The sequence below is a fragment of the Sinohyriopsis cumingii genome, chromosome 1 (genome assembly GCF_028554795.1).
Source record: "Sinohyriopsis cumingii isolate HCF-2022 chromosome 1, ASM2855479v2, whole genome shotgun sequence".
Classification (NCBI taxonomy): Eukaryota; Metazoa; Mollusca; class Bivalvia; order Unionida; family Unionidae; genus Sinohyriopsis; species Sinohyriopsis cumingii.
The window spans coordinates 147,580,923-147,592,544 of record NC_142961.1 but is presented as its reverse complement, the minus strand read 5'-3'; the positions used below and the strand labels follow the sequence as shown (position 1 = coordinate 147,592,544).

At 32.9% G+C, this 11,622-nt stretch overlaps 1 protein-coding gene across 2 annotated transcripts in view; it reads right to left on the bottom strand.

Moving 5' to 3' along the window:
* Window positions 1–1,260: 1,260 nt before the first annotated feature.
* The window catches only part of LOC149808115 (uncharacterized), a 30,131-nt gene continuing 19,769 nt past the window's right edge, over window positions 1,261–11,622 (bottom strand). For both annotated transcript variants that reach the window (XM_089973528.1, XM_089973522.1), the window contains exons 4-5: window positions 10,355–10,499; window positions 1,261–6,473 (exon numbers count right to left, since the gene is read on the bottom strand). In XM_089973528.1, coding sequence (XP_089829654.1) covers window positions 6,288–6,473; window positions 10,355–10,499 — 331 coding nt within the window. In that variant the 3' untranslated portion in view covers window positions 1,261–6,287. The remainder of the gene's footprint in view (window positions 6,474–10,354; window positions 10,500–11,622) is intronic.

Sequence of the window (11,622 nt, the reverse complement as noted above, 5' to 3'; positions counted from 1 at the left end):
TTTTAGACTATATGAGGCTGCAACAAATTAGCGAATTATCATACGATCCACACGATAGAAGAATAATTATATTTGCTGTTTTTTTTAAATCGAATTAGTTCGAAATATATTCATCGGTGATTGTTTGGTTGTTTTGTTTTGTCTTTATTTTTCTTTTTGTTCGGGTTGAAAAACATAAGATTTGATCACCCATCCCCTCACACTTTAATACAAAATCGTATGTTATGACTTTTCGAAACTAATTACTCGTGTAAAAACCGATTTACTCAGCGCAAGCATAACGCGGCCAACATGGTGAAATGAACGCCATTATTTATTTAGATTAACGTTTTTCTCGTGTGTGATTTTAAGAAAAGTTGACTTGACTAACCTGAGATGGAACTCTTTCAATAGACGTACCAGTGGATGATGCTTTGGCTGGTGACTGTTCTTTCTAACACGTCCCCAAAAAATTATCTCTAATGAAGAAAAAAATAATCACGCAATGCAGTTTCGTGAGCTTCATATGACCCAAAATCACCACCTTACTTTATACAGCGTAACATACAATTTACGCATCAGTATTATACATGGTACTTATTTTATAATAATTTCAACAAATTTTGGACGTAAACAACAAATAAAATGTATATACGTGCAGCTGAAGTGACCGAGATGACGACGGTCGGCCTACATTACGAATCTGTGCGACAAACTCGACTGGTGTAAAATATTGTATACTTCCTCTGCAATGTATCAATGGAAATTAACGACATAATTTTAATCGGGCATCGAACGACACAGATCGTATTTGACCTGCAAGAAACTGTCACGAGTGCCTGTGTTAATCTGATCCGAAATAGGAAATAAAAATGTTTTGCAAAAATTTTAAAATTCGTATTGTTATAAATATTGACATTACTATACAATATGAACAACACCTGTTCATTATCTTTTTTTAAACAAATCTTGTTTTGTCTCTCTAATAGGACATGCTGCTCGGTTATAATTGATATATAAACTTGATGACGATTATTAAAAACGTGTAATAAACATATAAGGTCAACGATAACAAAACAAAGAACTGCCACCTGTTAATTTGCAATACATCAGCAAAATAAAATGAAGTAAACGTGTTTTAAATAATCAAATGGGTGCATTCTCGATGGAACAAACATGACTTTTTGCCTTGTCAGATTTCATTATTGCTATTTAGAAAATGCATTAAGGCGTGACCTCCTGTTCAATTTAGCAAAAAGAGTCTAAAAACAAACGACACTATATACTTTATTTTTTTATTTCTTTTGCACTGATATAATTTTTTTTCTCTTAGCTTTTACAAATTTGAAGAAAAAATCTTACATAACGTGATTCGTCTAAATTTCAAAAGTTCTATTCATATACAGATCTGTAAAGGAGAAATACCCCAGAGAAGGAGTACACAATACTTTCTGATAAAAATATGTATACGAAAATCTGTTGCCTAAACCACGGCTAATTTAGGATATAACTGGACGTAAAATAGACAAATATATAAGATAATCAAATCGAAAAGTTGTGGATTTCCAATAATAATATGAGTATTGTAAACTAATCTATTTACATTGCAATTCTAAATCTCATGTCTTGTACAAGATAATTATAGATTTAAACAGCATTGTACTATTGTCATACATGGGGACTAAAAAGGGGACAAAAATATTACAGGGTTCGGTATCCAAACCCATCGAACCTACTTCATGTCCGACTCCCTATTGAAGCCCCCAGTCACTGCTTTAGAAATCCGGAGGGGGGGGGGGTAACAATGGAGCAGCAAGGAACCCATTCATTGGGGCTATTTAACTGACTCTTCAAACATATTTTAGAAGGTGAAAATTGGTATTACGATACACGGGATATTCAGCTGTTTCTCATTCTTATTCTTAAGTAAACTTTTTAAAATTGACTTGAAATTAGCATTAATAGAAACTCAAATTCCCTGTACGTCATGGAATAAATGTTCCAATTGTCTTTAAAAATTAATTGACAACACAAACTTAAATGGTATAAAAATCTGAGTCGTTACTTCTTCTTAAAATGGGGGTCAATGGATACCGTGCAACAATATTTAGCTAGAAGTAACACCAGTATAATTGAGGTGCCTGTAGAAAATATACAAGTACAAGTTTCATTTCTATGTTACAGATACAAAAGGAATCATGTGGTTTAAAAATTAGTATACTGACATTGATGAGTAAAAATTTGCAAACAGCTCCAAACTGTCGCCTTCGTCGAAAGTTTTTCTTCATAATTACCGTACCGAGTCAAAATAAATCACGTTAGTACATTTTCGTATGTTTTACAAATGTAAAATTACATTATAATATCTGCATAATATGTGTAAAATAAATTACACAAAGAAGTTGTGTTGTGTGAAAATCATGTACTGTAAGTTAATGTGTAAAATTCCTGGAAACCCCGATAGCATGTCAGAGATAATTGTTGCTGACCAGAAGGAGATGATATCATTGGTCAAACTTAGCTTAAAATATTCTTAATAATATAATGCTTATATTTTTTAGCATCCATAAATTAGTTAGATACAAGAAAATCAGACTTGATTATGTCACATTATATTTTGATTTACATTTTGTATTTTATATTTACTATTTTTAAATATTTATATTTTTGCAAAATCTACTCGGCTTAAAATCATATGAAAGAAACTGACAGCAACGATGAAATCATGGCACATTTGAACAAAAAATCGTGAGCATTTTATACAAATGAAGAAAACATTACAAAAAATAAAAATAAGGTGCAAAAATTGAAGTGTTCACCTGATAATCATTGACTAGATTTTTTAACGGCAACCTTTCAGTCTAAGCTATCCAGGTGGTAACGTCAAGTATGAACAAGAAAGTAAAACGTAAAAGCACGTTACGGTGCCCCACTCCCTTCTCTCTTATTTACAAAGATAACTTAAGTTCTTGTCCTGAATAGGTCACAATTTATTTTAAAATAATTAAAAACATTGTTTTAGACAGGTAAAATAGTGTAATATATGAACTCTGTAGAACAACAATGTTATGACTTTTTGATATTTATATTTTGTACTTTTTAAAAAAGAATGCGACTGGACATCGCCTTAGTCAAACATAGGATTTCACTTCATGTGTATATTATTTTGCGATAATTCATTTATAGAACAAATCAATTTCAAAAGTAAGGTAAACAAAAATATAACACGAAATAATTGCAATTAGTCAAGATATATAAGTATGATACGTGTATGTCTATGGTCCACAGTAAGATGTACATACGATGACAGATTAAGAATGTTCAATCTACACGAACAAAATGGAACGAAACGTTTTAAATTACTTCATCACTTCTGAAAGCCACAGTGGAGCGGCGTTTGGAATGCCAAGCAAACAATCAGACGGTTGCAGCTTCGAATCTTGCTTGGACAAAACTTTGTATATATTAGGCAAGGACTCTTACTCCACTTGCCTCGGTGTTTAATAACCTTTCATGTACTTAAGTTCAGTTAAAAACAAATCAATCGCTCAATCTATCTTTTCTTCTGAAACATCTCTTCAAATAAAAACGTGGACAAAACGACAAAGCGCTGTGAAATAATACCATCATAAAAAGAAAGAATTAATTTCAAAATGTTTCGTTGTTGTCCCGTTTTATGTAAAGCATATTCGTTTACAATTTTATATATTTTTTAAACTGTTGTTTATTTGTTTTGCCGCAGGTGGAATGTGGAAAGTTTGAGGCATTAATCCATGAAGTTTTCTTATAATGTATTTACTTATTAGATAAATGTATGTTTAATTATTGCCTCCTTTATAGAGTTTATCTTTCATTCATTTCGACAGCCAGTCTACCGTATATGAACACACGTAAACACATGTTGTCAAGTAAAGAGCTTCCTTACGAATAATTAAAAATAGTCATTCCGATTTTATGCCGGCAAATACTGACTAGAAAATGAAATACATCAACAAAAACAAAAATAAGTATGTACAGACATTTAAACAAAATAATGCACTTTTCCATTAAAATTAGAAAGAACATCAAATATCATCAGTAATTAGCGATACAATTATCTGGGAGTTTTATACGAAGGCACTTGAAAATCAATTGTATTGTATGACTAATATACCTCAACTAGAAAAATGTCGATAACATAATAATAATAATAATAATAAGTGAAACTTCAGGAAACCGGACCCTCCTCTAATAAATCGGCCTAAATAAAACAGTGTCTGGTTTTGAGGACTAATACGAAGACTACTACTACTGCTACTACTACTACTACTGCTACTACTACTACTGCTACTACTACTACTACTACTAGTAATAATAATAATAATAATAATAATGGAGATCATGATAATAATAAACCAGTATCCATAATTCTTGCATACAGGCTACACCGGGCTAGACCGACAGTAAGTAAAAACATTTGGTTTACTCGGGTCATTCCTTTTATCTTACCGTCATTTTCTCAAAATCCGTTTTCATATAAATGGTCAAAATTAATCTTATGAATTCTTCCGAAATAATTTATACAAGTTATTAGGAATATAAATTTACTTCTAAAACAAACAAGGCAGGCTAGAAGGACTTTGTGAACTATCCAATGCAAATACCTGAACTGATCAAGTACCTTCTATGGAGTCCGATAGTGATTTGCATTAATTAAAATCCTAGTGATGGAGTTATGGTAAAATTACAGATGAAAAGAAAACAAGAAATAGATGGAGTAGATGAATATGAAAGTAGATTCTAGCATAATCAAGAGTATAAAAATATCGACAAGTTATAAAAATTCAAGAACAGGGGAGTGATTATTTTCCTTTTGTTATGAGTAATAAATACTGGAAAAATTAATTATTCAAGATAAAAGACACTGTTTTAATATTAGTAGTAGTAGTAGCAGTAGTAGTAGTAGTAGTAGTAGTAATAGTAGTTGATGTTGTTATATGAAAGAACGGCAGTCACCTTATGGCCACGATAAAATGAACCAACACTAAATAAAATTGAAATAAAAACTTAACTTAATGCGTCTTACAGGGAAGGGTGCGAAAGGCACTCAGTGGCCTAAAGAATCTATATTACAGGGAAATAGTGAACTATTCTGGATGTGAATTAAGCAGGGAATTTAGCTTTTCAAATGTCACTTTTCGTGACGCCAAAAGATCTAACCTCTGAACTTAGAAATACTTATAATTTACGTCTGTACAATGTGAACCTCTGAAAATTGTCAAGTGAAATCTAATGCCGACAAATAGTCCCTTGCTGACGGGACATTGAGACTGTGCTATCTGACCTATTATCCCATATTCGTCGCAGACAAGACAAAATGGATAATAATAATAATAATAATAATAATAATAATAATAATAATAATAATAATGAATATAATAATAAGCATCATCATCATCATCATCGTCTAGTGATAATTACTCTGCGAAATCTTTAAATGTTGAAATCTCACAGTAAAACAAAAAAAAAAAAAGAATCGGTCGAACATTCACTAATTTCTGCAAAAATATGTGTGCCTTAACGAACGTTTGAAAACTATGACTAAATACATACATACTAATTTTTGGATTCTCTAATGAGGCACATAGAAAGAAAAAGACAGTTAACTTCTGACAAAGTTTTCATTTAGATCTTTTAAACTTTACGTGACTTTGGGTGTTTTTAAAATAATTAAAAGCAAATTAAACATCCATTAGATCTGTACAGGATGTTGTTTGTAATGCAACACTATTGCAATAGGGCATGTAATTAAAAATGGTACACATAACTATTATACGTTGAATAATAATAATAATAAACTATTAACATCGCTAAAATATCAGTAGGTTTTCGTTTGATACTGGATTTTGTCAATTGCACTTTGGGGAAAATAAAACCACTAAAGCTGCTGGTTCGAAGTTAACAATATTAATTGCACTCATTTTACTAGAGTACGAGACTGAAGACAGTTAAAACCTGTCGCAACAAAGAACCTAATAGAATACTGTAGAAATATTATGTACACTGTACATGCAATTTCAGCAACAACAACAAAAAAAAATCACAAAATAAGAAGAATGTTATACCAACGGTTATATATGATAAATATTCTATATATGTATTTCTTTATCTGATAATATCGAACGTCTTCAACAATTATTGTCCACTTTCTCGTGTAAAACAAAAGTCTTCTATTATTGGAATGCAATTTTAACAAGCAAAAATTATTTCCTCGCGAGTCTTTGATCAGTTTGATGCATTTCAAGAAATAGACGTGCAAACCCTTGGATTTATGAGTCTCCAAGTTGCTCCATCCAGTTAGGCGATTTAAAGTATTCCGGAAGTGCATCATCTAAACGGGCGATCACCTTGTAAACTGGCTTCTTCCACGAAGGTTCCTGGTCTTTCCCATTCTTGACAGCATTGAAGAATTCCCTGAGAGTGGTTTGTACCACTACACGGAAATTGTCAGGTACCTGGAAAAATAACTGAAAGTCAATTGATATTCTTACTACTTGATACTCAAATTACACGGGTGATTACAGTAGACGATAGTTTTCCGCATTGGCGCAATACTGTTTTGACGGTAGCTAGAATCAAATTAACAGAATGGTCCAAACTACTTTTGTCAGAAGACCAGTGTTAAGAATATGTATTATCATACTTTTAGGTATAATTGATTATGCTAAAAATAGAGTCTATGAATTTCAGTAAGAGGTTCTCAATACAGGTAATCATATGTGTTACTACCTATGCTAAACTGAAAGGTCTTATTTATGAGATGTTTCTTTCCTTATGCCTAAATTTTACATATTGACTAGCTTTAATACGAGTTTTTTTTTTTAACTGCTTTTATAACATTTCGTTCGGGGGAATTATTGTTGACTCGTTTCTCGTGGTTCCCGAAATACAATAAAAATCAAATAATCGTTTTGTTCCAAAGTCTCCAGCCAAACATACATTCAGAAAATATAATTCAAGAAGCGCGATGAGATCCAATTCATTACAGTCTCATATGGAATCTCATTTTGACTATCCTTCCTTTTTATTAAAACCGTGCTAATGTCGACATCAAATAGACAAAAACTTGCTAACTGTTTTCATTTTTCATTTTTTAATACGAGCGCACTACTGGCATTCGGTCACGTAAGTGTAAAGCTGCCGAAACGAAAGGAATCTAAACACTTTTGGTCCCATATCCCGTGAGATAAGACGATATGCTTTCGTTCTTCTTTGCTCGTTGTATTATTAAATTTTCTTATTAACTCTTGTTTGATTGTAGATAAATAATGTCACTGCTCTTTCTGACTCTTCTTCTAATTTCCTACGGGATATGACTTGTGTGGATCGAAAAATTCTTTGAAGCACAAAAGATAGACTCTGCATTTTTCTGGTGCTTTCGATTCCAGATACAAAAGAAACTCTACATTATCTCTGAATTAAAGACTGCATTAAGACTAATGACGAAGATAGGCGTCTCCTATATGTGACATTTATGATGCCATTACTTTTCTGTTTTCTGTTTTAAAATTCCCAAGGTACGTATTCCCGCAATTTCAGTTGTTTTTTTTAACTACATCATCCTGTGCACACCACCCAATCTTTCCAGTACCAATTGCCAATCCCATTAGCGTTGGGAACAATCTTTTCTTCTCTTGTTTGATGCTTTTTCATGGAGCTACCTCGAGATCCTATCTCCCTACAATAGATGTCTGAGAAACAGCCCTTCTTCATTTGGGTACAATAACATTGATGTATCGTCCAGAGTCCCACGGGACCCTTGCTACAAGAAAAATAGATTTGGTCAGGAAGAGAAGCGATTTCACCATATCTAAACCCTTTCTGACGGCGACTAGGCGACTTTCTCACAATTGAAATCCAATTCCCAGAAGTATGTGAGGCAATATTAATAATCTGGAAGTAAATGTGCATTAGTTAATTGTATCTTCTTCGCTCGTAAGTCGTTCCTGACAGCTCGGCCGATCAGAAGGGCGGACGTCGTTTCTTAATATCTCTTAGTGTTGCACGTTATTAATAATTAATTTATGATTTTTGCAGACACCATTTTCAAAGAGCGGTTTGATGGATTCTTCGCTAACTATGATTGATGCATGTTTTATGGAAGTGTGTCGTAAAATTATCTTTGGGACTGTGGTGGAACCATAACAGCGGAACAGACATCTTAAAGCACATCTCATTCTGGAAGATGCCTTATCTTTGATCTATACCCAAAGCTCATTGTTTTGACACACAGAATTCTGCATCATTCCGATCTAAACAGAAATTTTTATTATTGATAATCTACTCCGGTGCAATCATTAAATATTTATCAGTGTTTCGCAAAAGTAATGGAGGGAAACCTCGAGTGCGTACAGCTCGTACAACAATAGATGCTGAACAAAAAATAAGCTGAAGAGTAAGCCAACAGTTATCTACCCCATCCCCCTTTTTTTAAACATGCATTAGAATTAAAAATAAATGTTAACGATCTCTTGATTATAGCATTTTGGTTTGATTTTGATGATTAAGAAAAACGAACGATGCATAATTTGACGAGTTTGCAAGCTGCTTATTACTTCAATGACATGAGTAACGTCTATATACTGACTGAAAGGAAAACTTCCAGTATGCTAAGAACTTTGTCTCTACCACTGTACACTTAAGCATTCTCTCTAACACTGTACACTCAAACATTGTCTTAAACACTGTATCTTAAGTATTGTATTTACGACTGTATACGTAAGCATTATCTCTAACAATGTACACTTAAACCTTGTCTCTACCACTGTACACTTAAGCCTTGTCTCTAAGAATACACTTAAGCAATATCTCTACCTTTGTACACTTAAACCTCGTCTCTTCCACTGTACACTTAAGCCTTGTCTCTATTACTGTACACTTAAGCATTATCTCTACCAATGTACACTTAAGCGTTCTCTCTACCACTGTACACTCAAACATTATCTCTCTCAATGTGCACTTAAACCTTGTATCTACCACTGTACACTTAAGAATTGCCTCTACCAATGTACACTTAAGCATTGTCTCTACCACTGTACACTTAAGTCTTGTATCTACTACTGTATATTTAACCATCTTTTCTAACATTGAACACTTAAGCCTTGTCTCTAAGACTGTATACTTAAGCATTGTCTTTAGCACTGCACACTTAACCCTTGTTTCTACCACTGTACACTTAAGAATTGCCTCTACCAATGTACACTTAACTATTGTCTCTACCACTGTACACTTATGAATTGTCTCTAGCAGTGTACACTTAAGCCTTGTTTTTACTACTGTACAATTAAGCCTTGTCTCTCACACTGTACACTTAAGCATTGTCTCTACCACTGTACACTTAAACCTTGTCTTTTCCAATGTACACTTAAGCATTGTCTTTAGCACTGCACACTTAAGCCTTGTTTCTACCACTGTATACTTAAGTCTTGTCTCTAACACTGTACACTTAAGAATTGTCTCTACCACTGTACACTCAAGACTTGTCTCCATAACACTGCATACTTAAGCATTGTCTATAATAATGTGCACTTAAGCCTTGTCTCTAAGACTATACACTCAAGCATTGTCTCTAGCACAGTACACCTAAGCCTTGTTTCCTCTTCTGTATACTTAAGCCTTGTTTCTTACACTGTATACCTAAGCAAGTAAAAAATCGACAAGCAAAGAATAACGCAGCATATATTGAAAGCATTATACCAAACAATTCATTCTGTTCGCCAATAACTTGACTCCAGCTGCTAGCAACAAAGACCGAATTCGCCAATAACTTGACTCCAGCTGCTAGCAACAAAGACCGAATCTGAGTTCGTAAATGCACCGGCACTAAAGGGTCTATGTTGTTTTGTTGTACTGATTACTCATAACAAACTGAAAAGACCCAGATCTGCTGGTTCATTATGTGACGGCAGATCTGGGTCTGTTTAGTTTGCAGTTAAACTCGACTTATAAGCGAGTACGTACGTTACATACCTGACGTGCTTGAATGATGCATACATCCATATATAAATCTATATTGTTTAATCAATTTGCATGAAATTTTTGCATAATCTCAGTTGTTGATATTTCTATTCTGTAATGCACAACAGAATTTTACCCAAAATTTGAATTGGAGCGATCCATTGTTCGTCATTCTCATAAGCTGAATTATCTAACCAAACATATTTTTTTGTATATTGAAGTTTATCCTAGGTCCTTCTATTATGTTCTTTGAACCTTTTACCTTGCTAAACGTTTAATTTATTCTGTTTCTTCTTTTTAAAAAAATTATATTTTATTTTTTATTTTATTATTTTTTATTTTATTTTGTAATTGTACGTTTTACTAATGAAAACCTCACCTCTATTTGGTTATTTCTATTGTAATGAAGATTCAGGATTCTATATAGTTCCGAATCTAGGGTGACCACCAGTTCCTCTGCGTGCTTGATTCCTTCCGCCAAAGCCTGTCGCGCGTACTTCTCCATCTGGATATAGAAGAATTCCCTGAAAAGCAAAGACCAGAGTTTTACAAACTATACGTAATACTGTAGACTTGAACACGTCGGATGGAAAAGTGAACAGAAATAACGAAGTGACAGCAACAACAAAAAAATCTGTGTCAGATTACATCACTTTAGAATAACACCCCATGATGTTTAGACACATTTTTCATTAGACATGTACATTTGAATGAATTAGTTCTCATTTCTACAATGAAATAAACTGAACGGTTAGCTAAGCTTGGTCACCTCAGGCTCTTCAGGCTTGCCTTGTTAACGTCTAGCGGATTTTGAGGATGGAGTAAATAGCTACACATCTCATTACAACTATTCAATCTCTACCAAGACACCTTTGATTTATCAATGCCTTAGTGATATCACTTAGAACTTGCATTAATTACAATTAAACAAAGTCATGCCCGTTGCTTTGTAACACCGTCTTTCCCGAGTCATATTTACAGCCGGTTACATTTTAATTACAATATATATATCCTATTTTAAAATACAGAAGTTGGATACAGCTTGCTACGCTATACCTTGTAATGAATATTACAATGATCAAGTAAATTCTGGGTTTATACAAATCAGGCGGTATTAGCAAAAATAGTAATATTCTTAAAATATTACAATGATATTCTAAAAACTGTAATATCAGTTTATGAATGTAATATGTTAGTCAATACTTGTCCCATGCAATCTTTTAAGTAAATACTTGTCCCATACAATTATATTAAGTCAATACTTGTCCCATGCAATCATTTTAAGTCAATACTTGTCCCATACAATCATTTTAAGTAAATACTTGTCCCATACAATCATATTAAGTCAATACTTGTCCTATACAATAATTTTAAGTAAATACTTGTCCCATACAATCATATTAAGTCAATACTTGTCCTATACAATCATATTAAGTCAATATTTGTCCTATACAATCATATTAAGTCAATACCTGTCCTATACAATCATTTTAAGTAAATACTTGTCCCATACAATCATTTTAAGCCAATACTTATCATATTCAATCATTTTAAGTCAATACTTGTCCCATGCAATCATTTTAAGTCAATACTTGTCCCATGCAATCATTTTAAGTAAATACTTGTCCCATAAAGTCATTTTAAGTC